General features: G+C 40.5%; 1 protein-coding gene across 1 annotated transcript in view; it reads right to left on the bottom strand.

Moving 5' to 3' along the window:
- Positions 1 to 14,198, bottom strand: part of PGK1 (phosphoglycerate kinase 1) — a 22,479-nt gene extending 8,281 nt beyond the window's left edge. Inside the window, exons 1-6 of the mRNA XM_004685609.2 lie at positions 14,037 to 14,198; positions 8,813 to 8,863; positions 6,096 to 6,251; positions 5,839 to 5,983; positions 2,522 to 2,625; positions 1,790 to 1,909 (exon numbers count right to left, since the gene is read on the bottom strand). Of these exons, the coding sequence (XP_004685666.1) occupies positions 1,790 to 1,909; positions 2,522 to 2,625; positions 5,839 to 5,983; positions 6,096 to 6,251; positions 8,813 to 8,863; positions 14,037 to 14,101 (641 nt within the window). The 5' untranslated portion in view covers positions 14,102 to 14,198. The remainder of the gene's footprint in view (positions 1 to 1,789; positions 1,910 to 2,521; positions 2,626 to 5,838; positions 5,984 to 6,095; positions 6,252 to 8,812; positions 8,864 to 14,036) is intronic.
- Between the last annotated feature and the right edge of the window lie 12,893 nt (positions 14,199 to 27,091).

Below are 27,091 nucleotides of genomic sequence, written 5' to 3'. Positions count from 1 at the left end.
TGTAGATAAAGGTGTAGAGAAAGAGGAACACTCATTAACTATCAGTGGGACTACAAAGTGGTACAGTCTCTATGGAAAATAATGTGGAGAGTGCTTACAGGACTAAAAATGGTAACACCATATGATCCAGTTATACCATTCTTATGTACTTATCTAAAGAATATGAAAACAGTAATACAATGATTCATGCACCTCCACCCCATATTCATGGCAACGTTACTCGCAATAGCCTAGACATGGAATCAAGCTAAATGCCCATCAACAAGACAACTGGATAAATAAACTGTTGTATATAATTGGTGGAATACTACCCAGCAATAAAAAATGAAAACATTGTCTCTTAGAACACATGAATCTTGTGGTGATAAACTAAGTGAAATATGTCAAAACATAAAAGACAGCTACTAGATGATTTCTCTCATTTGCAAAGATAAAAATTCAAAGAAAACAAACTGGCAAAACAGAGCAAAAACAACTCTTAGATTCTGTGAAAACTGTGATAGTGACAAAGCGGGCAAGCGGGATGGTTCACACAGGAGGTAACACGGTATCGTCTTAGCGATGCAGCTTTAGTAGATGGCAAGTAAAGCGTGTGCACATGTTCAGGTGCGACATTGTACTCTCAAACATATATTTTTGTCAGTGAATGATAAACCATAATTGTGATTGAAAAAAGGGTTAGAGGGTAGATTTTAGAAGACTGATAAGCATGTCAATAATGTTAAAGCAGGACAATAGACACCTAGGAGTTTATCATACCAGGCTCTTCTATGTCTGAGTGTTTCCACAATACAAGTTTCCTTAGTAAAATGTTACCCAGAAACATTAACGGTCGAAGGAAATCACATTACAATTAAAGTGGTGGGAGAAAACCTCCACATCAACTTTTCCAAAACAGGTATTTCAGGCTGAGTCCAAAACATAACCATCACCAGTAGGTAACACTCACTCCCACATTCCACGTTTACAGAAGGTTGGAGAACAGCATAAAACCCCAGTCTACAGAGAAGCAAAGATTAGAATGTTTTATAACCCAGGGCAAGATGGGCAATGCTTCCAAGAAATAGACACTTTAAACACATAGGAAGGTTTTCATAGCTATATCCTGCCAGACTGTATGCATGTAAAAGGCTCAAGTGCTTCAACAATTGTTAGCACCTACAATGGATCTTTCTCGTTCTTCCCTCCCTAACCATTTCTACCCTGCTCAGCCTTATCTGCTGCCCTGAAGGGTAACCTACATGTACTCTGTCAAGGGATTCCCTCTCTGGCTTCCAGTTTGGTTACTCTCAGTTGGAAGAGAGGATAGCTATATACTGCCAGACTGTATGCATGTAAAAGGCTCAAGTGTTTCAAAAACTGTTAGCACCTACAATGGATCTTTCTCGTTCTTCCCTCCCTAACCATTTCTACCCTGCTCAGAAGAGAGGATACATACCAATAGGAGATTGAAGCGAGATGACAGTACTTATTTCTCTGGCTCCTTCCATCTCATCCTTCTGTAACCAAAGGCTATATACAGTTCCTGTTACAGGGCTCTTGCACACTACTACCCTCTCTTGCTTTGGGTGACCATTTCCTTCCTCTTTGTGTTCCTTCAGGAATGATGATGATTGATGCTAGCCCCTGATTACTGCACTATCCCTTTTGGGTTTCCCTAATCTCTTACCACACCTTCGTAGACAATGCCTTTATTAAATTCTCCCTAGGTACAGAGTCTGTGCCATCAGAAAAGACACAAAAGTATAGCCTGTATACAAGGTAAACACATTATGAAGAGTCTTCATACCCGCCCAGAATGGCCAGAAAGGGTCGCTCTGGGCTCTCCAAGGCCTTGGCAAAATAGTTCAGCTCCTTCTTCATCAAAAAACCTCCAGCCTTCTGTGGCAGACTGACTCCTACCATGGAGCTGGAAAAGATTAGAGACACTCAAATTTTAGTTAATCACTACCAATTCTCCCAACCCAGAATTCATTTTCTTATCTATGAAATACTTTTACTTCTAAGACTCCAGGAAACCATGGTTTTCACCCCCTCAACTGCAACAAAAAGAAAGTACACAGTAATGTTTTAATAGTACAGGAACACTAGTAAGGAGAACAAATACAATGACCTTAAGTAGAATTTAAGATACCCAATTAATAGCCTTCAGGTCATGGGTTTAACCATAATAAATAATCAGCCAACTGATGACAACAGGAGATAATCCCTTAATTTTATTTCCTGCTGACAGCAAAAGACTACCACCACAATGTAAACAAGAGAAGAACTCTATGATATATTCAAACTAAGGAAAGCAACCAACTACTTCGTGAAGCTAAAAAAAAAATCAGTTTTCTACTTTTAATTCCTCCTTAGATTAGGAATACTCAACAAAAGCACAGTGGTAGCCCCAACTAGAGAACAAAGATGACAAGATCATAGTATAATACAAAAGTCTCCGAGAGCAACCCAGAGCTTGGGCCACTTGAGTAAAATAGGACTATTGTTCCCAGATTGGTTAGAAAAAAAACCTTAGTACCTGTGGGCTCGGTGAGCAGTGCCAAAAGCATCATTGACATAGACATCCCCTAACTTGGAAAGGGAAGCTCGGAAGGCTTCTATTTTAGCTGGCTCAGCTTTAACCTGAAAAACAACAGAAAAAAAATCAACAGAAGAAATGTTGATAGTCCCAGAGACAACTCAAAAAGCAATTCATTCAAGGACCTCCTGGTGGCATAAAGGTTGAGACTTAGCACTATCACTGTGAAGGCCTGTGGCCTGAGTTTGATCTCCGACCAAGGAGGTGACCCACTTGGTGCAGCAGAACTCTCCTGTCTAGACTGCAGTTACCCCTAGCAGAGTGTTTCAACAGATCTGCCTCTTCTGCTCCCCACTTTGTCTCTGATGAATCCTCTTACCCTCTGTACCTCTGGCCTATACCCTAGTTTCTCTATGCATAAATAAAAAAGTCTTAAAAAAATAAAAGCAATTCATACCAAGAGTCCTCTTAAACATCTCTAAAGACCCTGAGCTGGTAAGATAGCAATTTTCACAACTAGCAACAGGATCTGTTCTTTCTTCCAAATATTTCAGGTCTTTTGGTCATTTGTGCATTTTCTGCTCTCCTTTACCTTTCTCTCAAACTGCAAACCAAAGATCCTGACCCACAGATTAACCTCTAATCACATGAAGCCAATCACATCCCTCTGGTCTCTCCCCAAATCCTGGGACAACATTCTGGTGATTATTCCCTCTGCCTTTCTTAATTAATTTCCTTATTTTAACATATTCACCCTGTAAAACTTAGGATTATACTTGACTCAAGGTGTTGGCTACCACCAAGGTCTTTCCACAGGGGAAAGATGCTCTCTCATAGATTCCTCTTGAAATGGGCAGGTAGACACATGGCAACAGCAAATATTTTCTGATTAAAAGGAGGTTATTTTATATGGTCTGAGTTAGTTATCTGAGAAAACAAGAAACATATTTCCACAAAATAGAACAAAAAGTAGATCACACAGGACCTTGAAATATGAGTTCACTTATCCAGGGACTCCTCCTAAACAAAGAAAAAGCAGGGTAGCAGGATAAACAAAGCAAATCTCTGGCAGGACACTAAGCAAACGTGCACAAGCCAAATGAAGGGCACAGGAACAGCAAGGACACAGCGCAGGACGTGTGTTCATTCCGCCACTACCCACCACCAGTACAGCAAGGATGTGAAGAAGGCTGCACAAAGACAAGAGCTTTCCTCTACAGAACAAGGAATGCAGGGGCAGTAATGCTAAAACTGAAGGCTTTGGGGCCTTATAATCTCTCCAGAATGGAGTCATCTGCCTCTGGTAAATGGAAGACAGTACATGGTAAGGAAAGCATTGTCAAAATGCCAGAAGACGTTGGTTCTAGACCTAGTTCTAACACTGATTCACTGATTAATCTTTGGCTGGTTGTTCTAGCTCCTAAAACATTTTTTAATTTATATATATATATATATACATATATATATATATATATACATATATACATAAAATAAAGTTTTAGGAGACAGAACTGCGATGAAAAATGTACAAAATGTATATATAAAAATCATTCTTCATTTTGTACATTTTTTCATTTAGGTTCTATCTCCTAAAACCTTACCATCAAAGAGGTGTAACATGCCTATTTAAGAATTGAGGGAAAATTGGAAAATCTTCACAAAGATATCATAGAAATAACAATCTCACTTCTTTTTCCATTTTTGATCTGTCAGTAGATAGAAGTAAAAGAATGCTCCTAAAATACCAATGCAGACAAGCTGGAGAATAAAGGAAACATTTTATTACTTCAAGATTTTATCCATTTTGAACGTATGACTGATTTCTGAAATTTCAAGCACTGAAAGCCACTGGATGCAAAATATTTAAAGCCAGGCAACTAAAGAAATTGAATACTAGCATATTTGGTCCCCCACTTCCTGAATAAAAGGTTTTGCCTCAATTTTCCAGTTGCCTCCTGCCACTGCTAAGCCCTAGTCTGTACAGCTTGAGTTTCAATTTAAAAGGGCACCAAATTTTAGGTCAGCATTTGACTCTCACTACTGAAGCAAGACCATGCCAAAGGGAGGATAGGCTAGATCAGGGCCCATGGTGCTAAGAAAAGAAACTGCTTAAAAACAGTCACTCTGATGACCTTAAGAAATGTCACAAGTATAACAGATTTAGACACTAGCCTTAGAGCAGCTCGTTCCCCAAGACACTTAAAAGCCTTAGCAGTGGAAACTGTTATAGGCTGTTGTATTCAGTAGGCAAATTCTAAACCTCAAAGAATCAGCTTTATCATTTTGTATTTGAATTGACTGTCAGGTCATATTATCCTTCTGTGGATTTTCTACAGTGGCTTTTGCATGACAATAGCAGAAGTGACCACTTTCAATAGAGATCATATACAGATATGACTGACTATATGAGCCACAAAGCATAATATATTTACTGCCTGGTCCTTTACAGAAGCTTGCTGTTCAGCAACAGCACCTTACCTCCAACCTCAGTGAAATAACTGTGCTTCTGAAACTTAGTTTCTTTATGAAATGATGATACAAGAACTTCCATATCAAACAGAGAAATTTAAAGAAAAAATATACCTAAATAAAATTTACTTTTTAAAATACAAGTCAATAACATCAGGAGAATTATTTATCCAATTAAAATCAACTGCCCCTTTCCACTTGACTCAGTACATTTTCTGCTCACATAAATCTATCAGAAAACTGTAATTATATAAAATTTAAAAGTACTAAGTTCACGTTTTAAGTCAATTCTCCTTCTAAGTAAGAACAGATTGTCCCTCCATAACACTGAGGCCTGCTGCCTAGAAAAACGGTTCCAGCTTGACAAAACAATCTTAAACACCTGGGAGTAGCTGGAACAGCACAGACACCCCCACAATCACCTGTCAATGAGCTGTCAGTACTTCCGAATCACAAATCACCCTTCTGGTGATCATATAGTGTCAGAAAAAATAATCCATGTATCTTGGGTCAAGTGTGTAAAAAGGGCCCAAACTGGAAAGTGGCTCACTGAATAAGCTCACATCCAAGTGATGTTCACATATTTGCCAAAGGTAGCTCAAAACCACTTCCGCATGAGGAGGGTTTCTAGTATGCTGGAAATAATCTATTCCTTCACCTAAGTGGTAGTTACACATGTGTATTTACTTTGTGATAAATCATCAAGCTGTGCACTGTATATTTACATACATTATACTTCAATTAAAAGGTGCCTAAGGAAAAATAAATGAGTCTCTCTATTCTTCAGTCAGTCTCTTAACAGACTCAGCCCTCCTCACCACCTCTAATATCAAAATCACAAATTCTACCTTGTTCCCAGAAGCATCTTTTCCCTTCCCTTCTTCCTCCACATGAAAACGGAGGTTCTCCAGCAGGATGATAGACCCAGGAGCAGGGTCAGCACAAGTTTTCTCCACTTCTGGGCCCACGCAGTCCTTCAAGAACAAAACATCCCTAGGGAGAGCATGAGATGGAAACACTGGGGCAGTCTGAAATTTAAGAGCCAGGAACAATATACTTAACAACATATCCTGTCAGTCTACCAGCACCAGAGCCTGGCACTTACTTGCCCAGCAGAGATTTGAGTTCTACTGCAACTGGCTCCAAGGAGTACTTGTCAGGCATGGGAACACCATCAGGCCGACCCAGGTGGCTCATAAGTACAACTGACTTGGCTCCATTATCCAAGCAGAATTTGATGCTTGGGATGGCAGCCTTGATCCTTTAACCAAAAAGAGAAAACAAAAAGCATGATTATTCCTAGGAATTAGTGAGAACTGTTATATATTTATCATCATGAAACAAAAAGTCCCTTTTCTTGTCTAAATCTCTTCAAGTCTGCTGTTGGCAACACAATGCACAATGGTGGTCCTTAGGTTCAAGTTCTAAGGAAGAAGTTAATTACAATGCCAAACCTCCACCTGGGATTGCAGTCCCCATCCTGCTTTGTCCCTTGGCACAGGGACAAGACACAGAAACACAGGTGAACAAACAGGTGTTCCCTCTAGGAGTCTGGAATTTTGGTATTTGCTAGTCAGAAGGTAGCTACAGGACAAGCTCCTTAAAAAATCTTGAGGGACAAGATGCTAATAAGGATCCTTGGACAGAGCAAGTAGACAATTAACTATTGCATTTTTCATTGCTAAAAAAAAAAAGCACAGTCAGTGCATCTCCTCTCCTGGGACGGAGAGCACTAGAAGCCTGTGCACGGATTCCAGACTTCTACTGTGTCTTTTCCTCCTACTGATCCTATCATTGTAATAAACTTTAGTTGGAAGAATTAACATTAATGTTCAGTCCTCTGAGTCCTTCTAGTGAACCACCAAACATCTGTGTGGTCTTAGGGAACTCCTGAAATACCTCTTATATGGCTGTAGGAAATAGAAAAGTCCCAAATCTTCATATCACTAGAGAAGAATTGAGGAAAAATGAAAAATATGTACAGTTGACCCTTGCACAATGCAGGTTGTTGGGCTCACTGACTCCCACACATAGTTGAAAATCCATGCATAAATTAAAGTTGGCACTCCTGGATTCGAACAACCAATATCTGAGGTTGGCTGAATCCATGCATGCAAAACCCTCATATAAGAAAAAAAAAATCCACTTGTAAGTGAAACCACGAAGTTCAAACTTGTTGTTTCAAGGGTCAACTGCAGTAACATTTCTGTACCCATTTTAGATCTTTAGTCACCATTTTATGTAGTAGGAAAAATAAATGCATTAAAAAGAACATCATTACCCAATATATCTCATTTGCCACATTACAGTTAAAACAAAAAATTAAATATCCTTCAAATATTGCAATTTCTTTTTTTTTAAGATTTTTTTTTTATTCATACAGAGCTGGGGTACAGACCACAGGTGCAGGGGCCGTGAGGGGATTCACCAGAGAAAGTGTGGAGCAGAACAGGCAGATCAACAAAGTACACTGCTGAGGGGAGCAGCGGGCGGGTCAGGAGAGGTCTGCCACGCCATGTGGGTCACCTCCGGGCAGGGATCAAACTCACACTGAAGTGGCCACAGCCAGCTTGCAGTGCTGCACTCTAACCCATTGCGCCACCAGGGAGGACCCAAATATTGCAATTTCTAGTTACAAAGCTAATAATTTCAGCCCTCACTGGTGGCACAACAGGTTAGGATGCAGCACTGCAAGCTAGCCGCGGCCACTTCAGTGTGAATTCAATCCGCGCCCCGGAGGTGATCCACATGGTGTAGAAGACCTCTCCTGTCTCACCAGCTGCTCCCCTCAGCGGCGTACTTCGGCAATTTGCCTGTTCTGCTCCCCACTCTGTCTCTGGTGAATCCTCTCACTGCCCCTGCACCTCTGGCCTATACCCCAGTTCTGTATGCATAAATAAATAAATCTTTAAAAAAAAAAACAAAGCTAATAATTTCTATTTCTACCAGTCTTTAAGAACTTAAGACTGATAATAAAGAAAATCATTTATTTATTCAACAAATATACACTGAATGCTTCTTTTGTACCCATACCAGTCTAGAGTTTGGAAATATAACAGTAAATAAAAAAATCTCTGCTGTCATGGAAGTGATATTCTAACAGGTAAAAATATACATGAGATAGTGAAAACAGCTATAGAGTAAATAAAGCAAAGTAAAGGAAACAAGAATGGCTAAGGAATAATGAGAGGAGATTTGAGACAAGATGGCCAGAGAAAGCCTCTGTTTAAAGAATGGAGTGATTAAAAAAAAATCAAGTTGTCTGTAAAATATTTCATGTTATTAAACAGATATAAAAATGCATTTATACCAGGGCTTCCTGGTGGCACAAGAGGTTAAGTCTCAGCACTATCAAACTATCATCAGACACTGCAACATGAGTTCAATCCCTGGCCATGGAAGTAACTAATATGGCACAGCAGACTTCTTGTGTCTCACCTGCTGCTCCCCTCAGTAGTGCATTTCAGTAGATCTTCCTGCTCTACTCACTCTGTCTCTGGTTAATCCTCTCACCACCTCTCCTCCCATGCCTCTGGCCTACACTCCAGTTCTTGTATGCATAAATAAATAAACCTTAAACCTTAAAAAAAAGCAAACCATTGCAACTGAGATGGAAAAATGCACAAAAATATGTAAAAATAAACTAATATTAAAAAAACTAAAAAAAAAAATTTTTAAAAGCAAACCAGACAATGGACCAATAGAAAATCAAGATCATGGCTTAAGTTGCCACAGTTATACAATAAAAGAAAACCATTTCATCATATATACCCACACCCATGCATAGCTTAAATCTAGCTAAAGGTTTAGCAGGGATCTTACCTCTGGTTGTTTGTTATCTGGTTGTTCTTCATAGGAACATTGAAGTCCACTCTTAAAAAAATAAGAAAAAATGGGTCAGGTTCAGAGACATGATCAAATTGTTCCCTCAAAGATTAGGAGAGACACTTCTAGTATTAACCAGTTAATTACACTAGAAATTCAAAACTCACCTTAAAAATAATCAGAGGTATTAGAAGTCAAGACAGTAGTTAGCCATGGGGAGGAGGAGTTAGAATAGTGACTGATGGGACACCAATGGGGACTTCTGCGGTACAAATATACTTGTTTGTTGATAATTTTTTTTACTATGATTTGTGTCCTTTAATTTATGTATATCATACTTTAAAACAGAATTAAAAAGAAAACAAAACCTAATTTAAATCACAGGAGCTAGCCCTGAAGATGTGGGAAACCTGACCAGCTGAATGTAAAACAAGCTATGTGATTCTAGGATGACAGTATCTAATAGTGCTAGCAGTTTGAGGGATGAACAGCCATAAGGAACACATCTTTAATTCTGATTCCTTTGTTACTACTTCTGGGTTCTAATAAAGCTAACATCAAGCAAAAGAAAAAATAGCTGGAAAAATAAACCAAGAAAACAGCATTCTTTTTGGAGAAAGCCTAAGGTCTCAAGACCAATTAATAAAACCAGTGTCTAAGACCAAGTTCACACTGTATCCTTCAAGCAAAACACAGACAAGAAACATCTCATAGTCTTAACAAAACATCAGCAAATAAAAATTTTAAAATAAGGTAGCTACTTTCAAAAAGTCTGAATAGAGGAGAGAACATGTGACCCTGCCCATATGACAAATAGGAAAGTAGAGATGATCAAGACAGACAAACAAATAAATGACTCTCCTTTCTTACCCATCTGAACATGCTTGTATCACTTTTAGGAACCAACAATTCCATCCCTCCTTCCACTAAACTCCTTGGAATCTCAGCCTATTTCAATCTGACTGAAAACAATGTATGGAAGCTATCTGTACAAGATCTAAGTGTTACCTGCCAAGATCATTTTTAACTGGTTTCTTTCTCATCTTAAGAATGGAGATTGCAGTATCTATCTCATAATCATTATGAAAATTAAATGAATTAGCAATCTGTAAAGTGGCTTAAAAATAGTGCTGGTATATAGTAAAAGTATCGAAAGTACCCTGAAATGTCAGCCATCCTACATGTTAAAAGCTTCTCTTAAACATTATGATTCAAAAGGCAACCATTATTAAAAGTAGATCGCATTAGGTGCTAACTTCAGGGAATGTAAAGGTAATCAAGACTGCAGCCAGGCGCAATCATTAAGTTCTATTACTAGTTCCTTCCTCTCAAAGGCAGGTAATTATAAATTCCAAAACTTACTAAATTCATCAATTTTCTATATATGCCCTAGGTTTGTACTTCGGTCCACCTCACTGAAGAGCAACCTTTCCAGAGGTGGGTTGAGGAAATAATTCTATATTCAAACATTTGAATTAATAGAAATCTCCAAAAGTAAAGGCAGTATATCTTTCAATAAAGACAGGCACTCTTCTTGGTTTCAGACTACTTATTCTGATTTTTAAGGATCTTCTTTAAATATCCTTGCCAGCCTTAAAGTGCTTTCCACAGACGGTAGAGTATACTATTACCATGAGTCATTTTCCCCTCTGCAGCCTCTCAGAAGGCCTGTGGTCAAAAGGGCTAATGCCAAGAGGCTAAGCACGAGCCACCCCTTCGCAGTGCTGTTCCTCATCCCTACCTCTCTCATCTCCTGAATTCTCACCAATAATTCTACTTTTAGCTTCTCCTCTATGAGACTCCACCACAGAAAAATTATCTTGCCTACACATTCCAATTTATTTCATGAAAACTCTGCAGCCCAACCCTCCCCTTTCTACTTCCCTGAAACACTCCCAAGCTTTGCCTAGGGCATAAAGACCACTACATATCAACAAGAATGGCTGAAATAAAAAATAATGCAATACCAAATGATATGAAGATTCAAAGATTCGCTCAAACACTGCAGGTGGGAATATAAAATAGTGCAGCTACTTTGGAAACAGTCTAGCAAACAATCTGTTTACCCAAGAGAAATGACAACATTTTATCCACACCAAGACTGTGCTAGAGTGTTCAATGTTCACAGCAGCTCTTTGTAATAGGCCAAAACTGGAAACACCCAAATGTCCTTCGGTGGGTGAAGAGAGAAACTGGCACATCCATACCATGGAATGCTACTCAATATAAGGAACGAGCTAGTGCTAATGCAACAACTTGGATAAATCTTTAGAGCATTATGTTAAGTGAAAAAAAGGTAATCCCAAAAGGTTAAATACTATTTGTGATTTGTGATTCCACTTATAGAAGAATATTGAACTGATAAAACTTTGGAAATGGATTAGTAGTAACCTGGGCTCAGAAAGGGAAAGAGGCCAGGATTCTAAAGGAATAAGATAAAGACCGCTTAGTGATGCTCCAGAAGTTTCCAATCTTGATTGCGTTGAGTTACACAAATTATACATATGATAAAAGCCTCCTTGATCTATATACTTTATTTTAAAGTTAACATCCTAATTTGATATTGTATTATAATTATGTAAAATGTATCCAAAGGGGGAAAATGGATGAACACAAGACCTTTATGTACTACTTTTGAAACCTGTGAATCTAGAATTATTTCAAGATAAAATTTTAAAAACATTGATTTAACTGGAAGAATATCAAGTCTCTACCCCCTGAAATCTCAAGAGTTCACAGCCAGTTCTCTCAAAGAAACAAGACCTACCACTGCTTCACCTCCCATGACTGGAAAATTGGGATATTATTGCTGTTTTACAGAATAATTTTTGCCTCTGTTCTCAGTTTTTCCTCTCCCTTTCAGTTTCTAATACATCAAAGTAGTTACTTAACAAGTTAGAACAGGTTAGAAAAAAGTAGTGAGGTTTAAAAAAAAAAAAAAGCCACCACTCCCCAAGCAAAAAGAATGACTCTGAAAAGAAAGGAAATGACATTGCAAAAATAAACAGGAAGCTTACTCAAAGGGCTGTAAAGCCAACTGGACTCCTAAAAAACTGAGGGGGCATCTGATAATTAACCAGTCAGAGGTTCTTGGCCTTCTAAAGTTCCCTCCACAAATCAATTTCCCCTTACAAATCAAAGCAGTGGTCTGAAAACCCTGGGAAAAGGTGACTTCTCTGTTGTAGGACAAAGAGCAGGCCAAGAGAAGCAACTACTATTCAGTAGGCACCATCTGCAAAAACATTGCCAGCAACCACCACATAAAGACATTCATTTGAAACAAAAAGTAATTTGGGCAGACAATTCACGCCTGCCTAAGTTCTTCCAAAAAGAATTAGGTATGACTATGTTCAAAAGAGACACATTTATAATCAGAGAACAAACAGACTTCCTGTCCTCAAGTCAAAAAAATAGAATTTATCCAGATTAGTTAGAGAAAATTATTGACTGCAACCTTCAGCCAACAAATGGGTCTATTTTAACCTTGTTCACAAAGTTGGAGTGTTTAGAAGATCTGATTGGTAGCCAAGGAAATCTAAATTCTAGTCCCGGCTTTCTGCCACCAACTTGCAAGTTCTGTGACTTTGGACTCACCATTTTCCGTCAGCAAAACAGGACTAGCCAATCACTTCAAGGCTCACGATTAATCTGTGCTCAATGAAACTTTGAACCCTTGAGCATACGGATAGTCCACATTAGCTAAGTCCAGAGAAAGAAAAGGTAAGCAAGCACCTCCTATAGTCTCATTCTCAGCCAACCCAGTTAATTCTTCAAGCCAGTTGTCCCTGGGAAGAAAAATAAAGCTCAAGACTGCAATAGTGGTACCCCATCCCCTGTCTTTCAGCTGTTGCATGCATAGGGAAAGATCGGCCTTGAGCACAGGGGAGACAGGAGGAAATCAAAACTTAAAAAAGCTAGCTGCATGTCAATGTCCACCTGTCCAGTTTTTCATAAGGTCTTCTCTTTCCTTAAGATCTGAAAGTGCCCATACCTAATGTTAGGATAGCTGTGGTTCCTGTGTCCAGACAGCAAAGGCATTAACTTTTAGGGTGTCCAAACAGTTCTCCAGCAGTTCATAGTGCCCTTGCATATGCATGGCTAGGGCAAAGGAAGATCCCCTACTGCCTTTATGTGTCCCTAAGATGCCCTCACTTGACCAAAATTAGGGAAAGGGAGCTGAATCACACTAATCATACACTGCCTATCAAACAACCACTTCCCAAAAAGGACAAAACTGTACAACCTAACAACGCAAAGCCTTATGGTCCCCCAACAGCACCATTCTGTAATCATATCAAGATATATTAACAGTCAAGTCCATCAGTTACATACCTAACTGACCTCTAGCAATGTGCCTGGCAAGAACTATTACACACGTTGCAAAAAGTATTAATGTAAAAACTCCATATACCACTACTATAATTTTAGCAAATAAGGGAGATCTGGTAGGTGACCTGTACGGACGTAAGTGCATGCCTTTCCACTTCTAATATACTGCTTCTCTAGCCACCTGAAGGGGTCAAGCTGAAGAAGAGCAAGCACAGCCTGCTGTACCATTCCCCGGCATTGTCACAATCCTAATTCAAATCTCAGGGCCTGCAATCCAACTACTGGTAGAGCAGAGCCCGGTTATATAAGCTCATCAGGGCCTCCTCCAGTGCGCCCCGCCCCACCTCACCAGCCACCCCCAATGCTTTAGAGGGTTGTACTCCTGAACATATTAATCATCATCCCCTGGGAAAGATTTCTTTTTGTGCACGGACTTTGGAAACGTGGGTGGTTTCTCATTCGTTTGGGATGGTCTAGGGTGGTGGGGGAAGGGAAACTAACCAAATGACCTTTCAAGGTCCCTTCCTTGGGGCTTCGGGATTTGCATAATATACAGATTTCGCCTCGCCTGCAAAATAAGAAGCGATGAAATCGTATTTCTGCAGGAGAATTGAGGGCAAAACGGATCCCAACAATCTGAGCCTTTCATGTGTGGATCCACCCAAAAAGGGCAACTCTGGTTCTCTTTCTGGGCTGGGGAAAGAGGTTATAAACTGTCAAACCGTAGCAAAAACTCAACCATCAGGGTGGGCAGCGTCACCATGCAAGGCTAGGAGCCTTTGGGCGCAGGCGAGGGCTAAAAGCAACTTTGGGGAGAACGGAAAGCAAGTCAGCCCACGCCGAAAGACTGCCCCGGAGCCCGGGGGGCTCGCAGGCAAATACGTAGAATTACCTCATGATGACCCGCTTCCCCTTCACGTCCAGCTTGTCCAGAGTCAGCTTGCTGGAAAGCGACATCTCGGCAACGCGACAGAGGCTAGAAGGCCGGGGTCTGAGACAGTGGCGGAGGATGCGGCCGAAGGGCGCAGAGGCGGCGTGCGGAATGCGAAGAGCCGCGCGGACCCCCGTCGCCCCGCCCTCAGTCCCGCCCCTTCCGGCCTGCCGCGCTCGCGGCAGCGCGCAGCAGCGGCTATTGGCTGCGGCCTGGGCGGTGCGCGCCAGGCGGTTGTTCCGAGGCGCTGTCAGTCTCCGATGGAGTCCTGCTGGGCGGTGTGGTTCGCCTCTGTCACGTCTCACACGCAGCAGCCCTTTCGAGACTAGGGACGGGGAGTGGAAGGCGGCGCCTCAGGAGCGAGCTGGAAAAGAAGGAAGACTGTTGGCAGAATTGAGTAGACGGAAAATAAGAGACCCAAAACTGCCGCCAGGGCACCCCCGCAATGGCCAGAGCAGCTGCTGCGCAAACTCAGCCTGGAGAAAACGCACTACCCACCCCCGCCCCCATGGGACTCCCGGCAGCCTGACCAGTATCCATGTAAATGGCATTTCCTTTTAGAAACCTCTGGATTCTCGGCTCCCCAAAAAGCAATCCGATGTAACGCTACTAAGTGGCTTTAGTAATCGACACCTCTCAAGAGCAGGGGGTGGCTCAGGTGCCCTCTGAGCCCCACCTTTTGTATAATGCATTGTAATTGTTCTGGTTATGACACAATGCCAACGGCAAACAGTATTTCATTTATTAACCAATGCTTTCTACCACTCGGAAGTAGGCACTGTCTTCCTTGTTTTAGAGATGAAGAAACAGATGTGCAAAGAGACTTAATGACTTGCTTTGGGTTTCAGAGCTTGTAAGTGGCAGATTCGAACCTCTGTAATCACAGTATAAAGTCTATACACCAACAGACACCACTGCTGGAAACTAGGTACTGGGAGTCCAGTATATTGTGCTAGGAGTTGCATGAGTATATTAAAACTCATAAATCAGACCCTCAAATAAATAAATAGGAAAAAAAAGAAAGCTGTGTAATTTAGTATTGCATGACTGAAACAGAACATGTCTACCAGCTAGATTTCATGCCTTGAACCATTAGGTTATATCCTCTGTGCTTTAGTGTAGAGTGCCCTTCTTAACATGTAGCGCCTCAAAATATTATATGGTATTTCCTTTAAGGAGGAGGAATGTTTAGTGACTGACAATATATATGAGAGCATCTAGGGGGCTGGCAATGTTTTATTGCTTAATCTGTGTGGGTTAAACCAACCATCTGGTTTCCCTAGGACTGAAGGGTGTCCTGCTTTAAAAAGAGGAGTGAGGACTCACCAACCCTTTCAGTGCTGGTCCCCTGGATTTGCCCTTTCACCGGGGATTGACTGAGGCCTCTACTGCAACTCCTGTATCTACCCAATACAGATATCCTCACTATTTTCCAGATGTTCCCAAAAGGGACCCCCAGTAATCTACCTCATACAGATCAACCCAGGGGCCGTTTTCCTGGGGACCTTGTGCCTTTTCCTGGTAACCTGCCTATCTGAACTTCCCTTTCACCCTCCCCCCCCCCCAAAGTCCTTCTACTCAGGATGGCATCTAAAGCCAGGTGAATGAGTCATTCAGTCATGCTGGATCCTCCCATATATACAGATGGTATACACATTATCAAACTTTTTTCACTTTTTCTCTTATCAATCTGCCTGATGTTTATCTACCGGCCTAGAAGAACTCAAAGGAGTACAGGATGATTTCCTTTGTACCCCTACTCTATATAGGTTTCCTTGCTGGTTTTGAAGTAAGCTGCCATGTGATGAAACAATCTGTGGAGAGGTTCATCTGACTAGCAGTTATGGGCAGCCTCCAGGAGCTGGGTGTGGCCCCTGATGAACAGCCAAAAAGGAAATGAGTCTCTTGGTCTTAAAGATGTAGGGAGAGGAGGTCTGCAATCATTAGGGGAAAAGTGAATATTTCCTTAGTGGAACCTCTGAACAGACTGCTACCCTGGCCAACTCCTAGATTGTAACTAGTGAGACTTCGAATGGATTACTCAACCAAGAAGTACCCAGGCACCTTACCATGGAAATGATAATAAATGGGTAGTGCTTTAAGCTGTTACAGTTGTCACACAATAATAGAAAACTAATACACTTGTAGAAAAAGTCAAGGAAGATTGAAGACTGAAAATAGCTTTATAGTATGTAACATTTGATTTTTAAAATTTTATAAATGTATTTTGAGGTATTGCAACTTGGGGAAACTTCTGATGGGGATTCTATTTTTAATTAAGTAAATTGATATTGTGCTCTAAACTAGAACAAAATTGAGATGTCAAAAAAATTGCACTATCTAAATTTTTCAATGTTAAAAGAAAATTCAAAAGAATTAAAAATAGAGATAACTTACTATGCAAACTTGGTCATATGAAAATATGAGTCAAGGAGAGGTACTCTGGATACAAAAAGACATAACTTGTGATATATTTGATCTGAAACATAATATATATACATATATAATATGAATATTCATCTAATAAAAAATTAAAATTGAGAATACCTCCCATTTAGCAGAATTCTTTTCTTCTCTCAGAGATATCATTTGCACAATTAAAAACATTATGGCCCTGGCTCTCCCTGGTGGCACAGCGGGTTAAAGCACAGCACTAAGAAGCTAAAGCCACTTCCGCATGAGTTCGATTCCCGCCTGCCCCGGAGGAGACCACATGGCGTGGCAGACCTCTCCTGACCCGCCCGCTGCTCCCCTCAGCAGTGTACTTCGTCGATCTGCCTGTTCTGCTCCCCGCTCTGTCTCTGGTGAATTCTCTCACCCTCCGCATCTCTGGCCTGTACCCCAGTTCTGTACAAATAAATAATAAATAAATCTTTAAAAAAAAAAAAACATTATGGCCCATACAGAAGAATTTCAAATTTATTAACCATAAAATGCAACTGTGAACAGGTTGCAGACAATTTTATGAAAAAAATAAAAACAGTAAGACTGTATTGACATAAATGTGGGGTATCAAGGGAAGGAATGTAGAACGTTCAGCCTGAAGAAACTATAAGCTGGAAACTCCTAGCCTCTAAAAACTACCATTCAGAGATTCTGAGTGTCTGAAAAGAGCTGTCTAAAAGGTAAGTATTCTTACCAAGTCAGACTCCCAAATATTTGTCTACAGGGTACAGAGAAGAGAAGTGGTTAGGCTTTTTCTCTCTCTAAATTTTGGGTTGACAGAAGAAAAAGTTTTGTAAACTAGTTCACTGTCATTGTGACTTTTAAATTTCTAGACTTTGAAGGATTTTATCCTTTAATATTTGCTTCTCACCCCAAGAAGGCATTTGATTCCTACCCTTCTTATTCATCTCTTAAGACTATTTTCAAACAATTATAGGACAAGATGAGAGGGAAATGGGATGAGCTGGTTTGTACTAAAGAATACAGGACAGGGCCCTCCCAGGTGGCGCAGCGGGTTAAAGCACAGCACTAAGAAGCTTAAACCACTTCCACATGAGTTCGATTCCCGCCTGCCCCGGAGGTGACCACATGGTGTGGCAGACCTCTCCTGACTCTCCCGGGCCCATTGCTCCCCTCAGTAGTGTACTTCATCGATCTGCCTTTTCTGCTCCCCACTCTGTCTCTGGTGAAGTCTTTCGCCACCCCTGAGTCTCTGGCCTGTACCCCAGTTCTATATGCACAAATAAATAAATCTTAAAAAAAAAAAAAGAATACAGGGCAAAACAAGGGACTATGGTGATGGTGCACAGGTGACAGGTGAATTGATGGGGGAATTATACGGGTCTACACCTGAGGAAGCAAACATTGTACAAAAAGGAAGAAGAACGTTATACATACACACACACACACACACACACACATATGTATATGATAAAAAGAATACAGGGCAAAACTCAAAAGCAGATATGCTGAGAGAAACACATAAAAAAGTATTTAAGTATATTTATATATGGAGTGAAGAAAGGAAGAAGTAAGAGAGATGAGAAATGGCTAGCTCATGGCCAGAGGCCATCTGCCCTACTTTTAGATAACGTCAGATGAGCAGAGACCAGGGTGCAACTAGAAAGCAGCCAGAACAAAAAGAGTGGCTCTGACCATTTGCCCTTCATCTTTATAATGTCCACATGGCACCTCTGCTCTGCCCCTAGTTTCCAGCAGCCTCTGGAAGTCAAGGGTTGGGATCCGGAAAGTTTGATCTTTTACCATGGAGTTAACTATGAGTGCCGCCCACTGGCTCGTGATTTTTTCCTCACTGTTCCTCTTACTCCCCTCTTTAAAACTCCTGCCAGTGTTACTTCTAATAATTTTTAATTTGGAAAGATTTACTGAGAATTTTATTTGAAAATTATAAAATGACAATTTGAAATAGCATAATCCACAATAACTTTATCCTGGTTCCTCCTAAACGATTTAGGGTTCAATAAGCCACCTCTTACAGGTATACATTCCTCCAGGAGCTAGAGCATGATAAAATCAAAATGATTTTAGTCATATTATTGGGTCTAAAGATGAACAGTGTTACCACACAAAAATTATGTCTCTTTGGCATAAAAATTATTTGGGATTGGTTATTTTTAAGAAATAGCAAAGGAAAAGAAACTGAAAGTTGTCTCATTTACTGTACCGGGAAGAGGGGAATGACCAAATCTCTCTCTTACTCAGAAGGCAGCAACATTTCTGGCTCTCTGCATGTCCCTGGCATGTTTTGTCTTTAGCTTATGATGTTAAATAAGTGGTAGCCTCATGTACACAGGGCATACATGTTATTAAAATTGTACTATTTTTAGTCTGTTAGTCTGCCATTTCTTATGGAGGGTATTCATATAAATGACATTATAACATTGTCTACATGTAAGGTACAGGTGCTTAGATTTGATACATTTATGTTTCAAAATGATACCTGCCCCTAGTATTCTTAGAGTTTTAAGTATCTTTTAAGCAAAAGTGATACAGTATTGACCTAACTTCATATTTTTTGGAAGAATGATTAGGGTGTGACATTAGTGAAATCATAAGTATGAAAGTGCTTTGGAAACAGTAATCAACCACTCACATATAAAATTATATTATTGTTACTGTTATTATTTTAAACACTATCAGAAAAAGAGAATCTAAAGAATATTTAATGACAAATTTTGATCACAATATCACCTAAGAGGAGTTAGCACTTGGAGAATGGAGAATCTTCCCAGAGCCTCCCTAGTATACGTAATTGCTTCACACACTGATTATCAAAATTTAATGTTCATAATAATCTCCTGGGGCCCTTGTTAACATGGTTCAGCAGGTCTGTAATTATAAAATTACAGGGCAGTGCCTGAGAATCTGCATTTCCAACAAGCTACAAGGTCATGTTTATACTTCTGGTCTGTGGATGGCACTAAGTGGGAAGAAATAATTTTGGATCTGGTATTTAAGCTCAGTTGCCAATACTATATTACAAGAAGATAATGTGTGGTAACAAGAAAATATAGTCAATAGGCGAAGACATTATCCCTTTTCCACAAATACAAAGCTGGCACTGAAGCTCTCTTTTGGAAGATAGGCTTGGAAATTATTCAAGTGGGCTCATATAAATAATTCCAAGCCAAGAAATTTCTATCCCTATATTTTTTTTCATTGTCTGGACAGGTAAGAACTTCAGATCTTTTAAATAAATTAAGCTCAATGTATCAATATTTCTTCTGTTAGCAGCAAGAAAATTTATTTTTCTCATCAAAAGTTTTTTTCTGTTACAATTTAAATATTTTGCTAGGGGACCTACCTGGTTGTGCAACCAGCACTACAAGCTAGCTGCAGCCACTTCAGCATGAGTTCGATCCCCCACCAGGGAGGTGACCCACATGGCACAGCAGACCTCTCCTGTTTTCCGCACTGTTCCACTCAGCAGTGTATTTCAGTAGATCTGCCTGCTCTGCTCCCCACTCTGTCTCTGGTAAATCCTTTCACTCCCTGCACCTCTGGCCTACACCCCAGTTCTTGTATGCATAAATAAAATAAAAAGAAACTTCCAGCCAATATCCCTGATAAACATAAAGGCGATAACCCTCAACAAAATATTAGTAAAACAAATTCAACAATACATTAGTAGTTTCATACACCATTATCAATAATTTATTCCCTTGGTGGCACAACAGGTTAAAGCACAACACTAGGAAGCCAGCTACTGCTGTTTCAACATGAGTTCCATCCTCAGCCAGGGAAGTGACCCACATGGCGCAGCAGACCTCTCCTGTCTTACCCACTGCTCCTCTCAGCTGTGTGCTTCATCAATGTGCCTGTTCTGCTCCCCACTCTGTCTCTGGTGAATCCTCCTGCCACCCCTGCACCTCTGGCCTATACCCCAGTTCTGCATGCATAAATAAATCTTTGAAAAAGAAAATAAGGATTTTGTTATTTCAAATTAGTAGATAGAGAAATAAACTACAGGGGCCTCCGTGGTGGCCTAGGTGTTAAGTCTCAGTGCTACCACCACAATGGCTTTCAGAGGCAGCCTGAGTTGAATCCCCAGCCAGGGAGCTGACCCACATGGCACAGCAGACCTCTCCTGCTTCCCTGACTGCTCCCCTCAGCAGTATATTTCAGTACATCTGCATGTTCTGCTCCCCACTCTGTCTCTGGTGCATTCTTTCTCTCCCCGCACCTCTGGCCTACACCACAACTCTACACAAAAATAAATAAAATCTAAAAACAGGAGAAATTAAGTACATATTTATTCCCAACTTATCATTTTTAAAATTAAAATCCCAGTAGGACAGGGCAAGATGGGGGCAGAGTGAAGGTTCCAGGCATGCCTCCTCTACATACTCACAGATTGCAGCAGAAGAAAGGGAATAACCCTTTAAGGAAAAACACAATTAGAGCACAAACTATGAGTAATGTGTGGAGGAAGGGACTCCAGGGAACAATGGAATGGGCCAAGCAGGTAAACCACCTGGGTGGGCAAGGTGAGACGCTGTGGCCCTGTGAGCCCCTGTGGCCTGGTAGGCCATATAACCAGCAGAGTGGAAGTGGAAAGGACCTTACACTGTAACCCTCAGCAGACTTCAGCCAGCACCAGGACAGGACCCAGAAGCAAACATGCTACAGAAGATCCACAAAGACATGAGCAAACCTCTCAGTGAGCTCCAGGACAAGTCTTGGAGGCAGCCCCACCTGCAGAGCCCTAGCAGAGCTCAGCAAGCCCCAGGGTGGGACCTAGAAGCCGACCTACCAAGGTAGCCCACCCTGAAGAGCTTAATGAGCTCTGGGGAAAGCCCTGGAAGCAGAGTTTCACATGTAACTATGGTAAAACTGAAATTCAAAATGTCTAGATTGTTTAAGTCCCAAGAAAAGGTTTGTATGAAATTGTGACAAAATATTATATACAGGGTCAAGTTTATTGAAGTGAGGTCAGAAAACTCATTTTTCACTATAGCTTCCACGTGGTTTGAGAAGGAATCAGAACGTGAAACATTCTGTGCTTCAAAGTTCCAGTATTATTGTTATGGAGCTGTAAACTTTCTTAATTAGGTAACTGAGTAAAGGAGTATCCGTCAATTTTCACTATTCAGCACCCTGCCATATTGAGCTCCTTCAATGAATATAGTCCATAGAAAGTCATATTATTGAGTTCTGGATGGGGTTTCTAGAAAGGAAGAGAGGTTGTACTTACCTCAAGGGTGAAAATGCAAAATCTGGAAGGGTTTTAAAACTGTTGTGTCTCAAATCTATGGCTGTCAAGTCCCGGAGGGAACTACAGGGCCTCTTGCTGACTAAGGAAAGTTGGCATTATTTAGATTCAGCCTTAAGAGGCTGGGCACAGTATTAAACTTACTGTCACTGAGGTAAACCAGACCATTCTTTTGACTCAAGTCAGGTACTGTTGTCAAGCTCATTGAGGCCCTCTACACCAGTGGCAGTTTTCTGAAAAAGTAAACCCTCTGATGTGGATAAATTTCTGAGGAAGTGATATGCTCGAGTTAAAGTGAGCATCTCTAAACTCCTGATGGCGCTGGTCCATTTCCCTGAGATTATGCAGGACTTTGGCTGGAAGCATTTGCAGTTTCACCAGCGTTCCACTTTAGATTTAGGCTTCTCAGCTAAGCCAGATTTTCCAGATCTACATTTTGTATGACTTGATGGTTATTTTGAGAGATACCTAGAGTGGTCAAATTAGGTAGTGACAAAGCCAAGAAATTTAATTTAATTAGCTTGTTCCCATGCCAGCTCAGACTCTGCTTCAAGGAGATAACATTGCTGTAGATAAAAGTATTTCAGGTGTGGAAGTAGTTTGACCAACTAAAGAATCTTGGGGAAATTGGTAATAAATTTCAAGATAAGCTTAAATGTTTCAATTTGACAAGAGGGAAGGGGTTCTCTAAACCATTAATGTCAGCCCTAACCTCAGTCACTATAAAGAAAAACTCCCTTCATACATGTGATGCTCATTGTTGAAACATGCTCCTTGCATTTTGAATTGCTATAAAGAAAAAGAGTAACTTAGTATAAATTTCTCTCTCTCTTTTTAAAAAGATTATTTATGCATACAGGAACTGGAGTATAGGCCAGAGGTGGGGCGATGAGAGGACTCATCACAGACAGAGTGGGGAGCAGAACAGGCAGACTGACTACAATACACTGTTGAAAGGAGCAGCAGGTGAGACAGGAGAGGTCTGCTGCACCATGTAGGTCAGCTCCCTGGCCGGATCGAACTCATGCAGAAGTGGCTTTAGCTTCTTAGTGCTGTGCATTAATCTGCTGTGCCACCAGGGAGGGCCCTGAATAGCTTTTATAGTGAAGTAAGCCACTTACTGATATCTTTAATGTTAAGACTTTTAATATATACAAGAAAGCCCACCTTTTAATATCAGTAACACTTGATATAATACACTTATGTAATGTTTGTAATTCCAGGGGCATTAAAGTGATATCTTATGGTCTTTTATTGAAATATTTCAGAACATTATGAATATTTGCAATTATACTTTATATTCGAGTCCATGTCAGATGAAATGAAAAGGCAATGCTTTAACTGCAGTCTCTATACCAGTGAGAAGGCAGTCTACTAGATGGCTAGATTGACTGTACTAGAAGGCTTTAAGATATTTTGCCTTTGTTGGTCAACAAGAAGGAATGGATAAAAGGATAACAGATTTATTTGTAAAAGTAAACAGAAGAAGAAGGAATGAGGAAAGAGAATTAGGAGCAAAGAGAAAGAAGAACTATTAGTGTAAATAAATATGTTTTCCATAAGTGTGGGAACTGAATGCAACAAGACAGCACTTCCAGATTAATGTGTTCTCTACTCTCATAGGTGACAAGGGATACCAACAGGATACTTAAAATCTGTCCTTAGTTTTACAGGAGATCTTAACTGAAGGAAAGGTATAAACATCCAAACACATCCAAATGTCCCGCCTGGACAAGGGACAGAAAGGGGCAAGCTTTATTGGTCAAGAGTCCATGGCGGCAGGACTAGTGAAGGTTTCTATTATCTGAAGCTACTGGTGTTACTGCAGCTAAAGGAGCATTCAGTGAAATAAGCCAGAAGGGAAAAAGAAAAAATCAAATGGTTTCACTTTAAGGCGGAATATAGGGGACCAGGGAAAATATAATAATAATGAATATATAATAAACAAAATTAACAGGCTACTATAAACCAATCTGCAGAGGAGGGGGAGGGAGAGGGATCAAAACAGGGGAGGGAAGAGCACAAGGGACTGTAGTTATGGCTCACGGGTCAATTGGCGGTGGGAATTTATGGGGAATATACAATGATGTAAAAGATATAAATTAAAATATATATCTATTATATAAAAAAAAAGTCAATGCCAGAACAGGTAGCTGAGATCTGAAAGCCAGAGAAGAGATGCTCTTAAAGGATGTTCTTAAAGAGATGCTAAAACGAAGGACTTCTGGAGCAGATGTGGGATTAGATTTAGCATGCCAGGGAGATCAGAGCAGAGGGTGGAACCAGAGAACCAACGTCTTCAGGTTATGACATTCAAAATCAGGCAAAGATTGTAAAGAAGTGAGAACTTTCTATTGCCAACTAGCAGACTATATCCCATTTAATACAATTTAATGATATTGCTTTTGTGCTGCTCTACTTAAATTAATTTATATAGGTTTTTAGAAAAATTTTTATCTACAGTGACCATATTTTATGAACCAGAAATCAAGACATGACAGTAGACATTTATTTATCTTACATAGGATTAGATAATGTTCTTTGAAACTAGCTTTAAAATTTCAGAATGTATTTTTTTAATAACATAATAGTTCATTTTCACACCATTTTGTGTCTTTTTCCATCTCAGTTGTAATCCCTGTGGGCTTCCAAACACCAAATCACCCATGTGCCATCACCATAGTCCAGTGCACTCCCCCTCCCCAGTACACTTCCTGCATCCCCATAAAATGTCTCTGGTATATTGTTGTTCATTATCCCCCACCCCCACCCCAATGCTTTATTCTGCTGCTATGAGTGAAACCATCCAGTATTTTTCTTTTTTCTTTCTGGCTTATCTCACTAAGCATGATCCCTTCCAGCTCCATCCTTGTTGCTGCAAAAGACATGAATTTATTTTTGATTGCTGAGTAATGTTCCATTGTGTATATATACCACATCAGAATGTATTTTTTTAATTATTACAAAAGTTTATTTTTACATCATTTTGCACATTTTTTTTTCCATCTCGATTGTAATCCCCGCGGGTTTCCCCAGAATGTATTTTTTAAAGATTTATTTATTTATGCATACAGAACTGGGGTACAGGCCAGAGGTATGCGGGTGGAGGTGAGAGGCTTCACCAGAGACAGAGTGGGGAGCAGAGCAGGCAGGTCGAAGAAGTACACTGCTGAGGGGAGCAGTGGGCGGGTCTGGAGATGTCTGCCATTCCATGTGGGTCACCTTTCTGGCTACGGATAAAATTCATGCTGCAGTGGCTGCCATAGCTTCATAGTGCTGTGTTTTTAACCCATTGCAGCACAAGGGAAGGCCCTCAGAATGTATTTTTACCATGATTATAAAGTTAAATCTATAAGGACCTCCCTGGTGGCATAGGGGTTAAGTTTCAGTGCTATAAAGGTTAAGTCTCAGCACTATCACAGGACTGAGCTGGATTACACCAGGTAGGTGGCCCACATGTGCAGCAGACCTCTCCTGTCTGGCCTGCTGCTCCCCTCAGCAGTGTATTTCAATCTGCCTGTTCTGCTCCCCACTCTGTCTCTGGTGAAGCCTCTCACCCCCCACATCTCTGGCCTGTACTCCAGTTCTTGTATGCATAAATTTAGTATAACTTTTAGAAAATAAAGTTTAGTCTATAAACAAGCATTTAACATTTTATTAAATATGGTATTTGTGGTCATTTTAAAACAGAAAATATTGGCATCAAGCTTTCTAATGTAACTCCCTCTTACCTATAAGAAAATAGGTTTGTTTTATATCACTTCAACCGTATATAGTGACATGGACTGGCTGGATAGAAAATTCTTTACTTAAAAAAAAAAAAGAGGCCCTCCCTGGTGGCGCAGCGGGTTGAAGCACAGCACTGAGAATCTGAAGCCACTTCCTCATGAGTTCGATTCCCGCCTGCCCCGGAGGTGACCACATGGTGTGGCAGACCTCTCCTGACCCGCCCGCTGCTCCCCTCAGCAGTGTACTTCATCGCTCTGCCTGTTCTGCTCCCCACTCTGTCTCTGGTGAAGCCTCTCACCGCCCCTGAGCCTCTGGCCTGTACCCCAGTTCTGTATGCACAAATAAATAAATCTTAAAAAAAAAAAAAGATTTAAAAGGTTAATTTTCCACTTAATTAGCACATGTAGATATATGTAAATTCAAACAACACAGAATAATACACAGTGAAAATGTGAAGTCTCCTTCTCCAATCCCCAGTTCTCCTACTCAGAGGAGGTGAGATTATTATCAGTCTCTCCAGTATGCTTCCTTACAGAAATTCTCTCAAAAATCCAAAAGGTGAGGGCATGAAGATACAGGGCTAAAGGGAATGGGACCATCACTAAGGGCCAAATGGAGGAGTCAGAAGTGACAACTGACTAGTTTATAACTTAGTCATTAGTTCATCCTTGTCGGGAGAGCTCCAACAACAAGTTTTTTATTTTGTTGTAGAAAAGCTTGCTATACCAAAGGCTCCCAAAAGCTAAGCATCTGATTCCTTGTTAGGTTCCTTAATGTTATTTTTCTCCCTCGACAATGAAAAAAAAATAGCATTAAAAAATAAAATGTGTGGATTCAAATGAACAGCCATATACCAGAGACAGTTTGTGCGGGTGGAGTGGGGAATGGGTCAAAAATGGGGGGGGGGGAGGGGAGATGAAAAAAAATGTACAAAATGCTGTAAAAATAAACTATTATATTATAAAATAAAATAAATGAAATGTGTGGATTCAATCTAGTACAAAGAACAAAATAGATGAGAAGAAAAAGGGGGAATGTATTAACAAATATAGCGCATGTAAACCATTCATAGGGAAAAACAGAAAGTTGGGTGTTTTCTCCCTCTTAGCTACTGAATTTCATTTCTCATCCTCTTCTGTCCACTACACACTCCTAAGTACATATTTTATCTGTGTCCTTTGAGATGCAGCGGCCCCTTGACTGTCAGTCCCACCCTAGCTTCCTTCCCATAGGGATGCCACATCTGTTTGTAACAAGCCTCTGCCAAACTAACCTATCAAACTAGCCACTGGAGCCAAGTCACGATTAGTAATTTTCCCATGATAAGCCCATTGGAGAAAACTGCCAGGATCAAGGGAGTTGTCTTGAAAGCTGTTCCACAAAGGCTTTTCAAGGCAGCTGCTACTTGAGGGCACAGGCAAAACTGTAGCTGAGCACCCACAAGACTTTTGTTTCAGGTTTCAGATATTTATTAATCAGTGTAAATCAAGATGCAATACACCCACATGATTTTGTGCATTTAGAGGGGAAATACTTCCTGGCTAAGTGGAAAATTGTGAGGATAGCTTCTAGAGGACCTTCACTTCAACCACCTTTATTTTTTTTTTTT

Source organism: Condylura cristata, unplaced genomic scaffold, assembly GCF_000260355.1.
Source record: "Condylura cristata isolate star-nosed mole 26May11 unplaced genomic scaffold, ConCri1.0 scaffold00019, whole genome shotgun sequence".
Lineage (NCBI taxonomy): Eukaryota > Metazoa > Chordata > Mammalia > Eulipotyphla > Talpidae > Condylura > Condylura cristata.
Note: the sequence above shows the minus strand (reverse complement) of the source record. Positions and strands in the feature narration are given on the sequence as shown.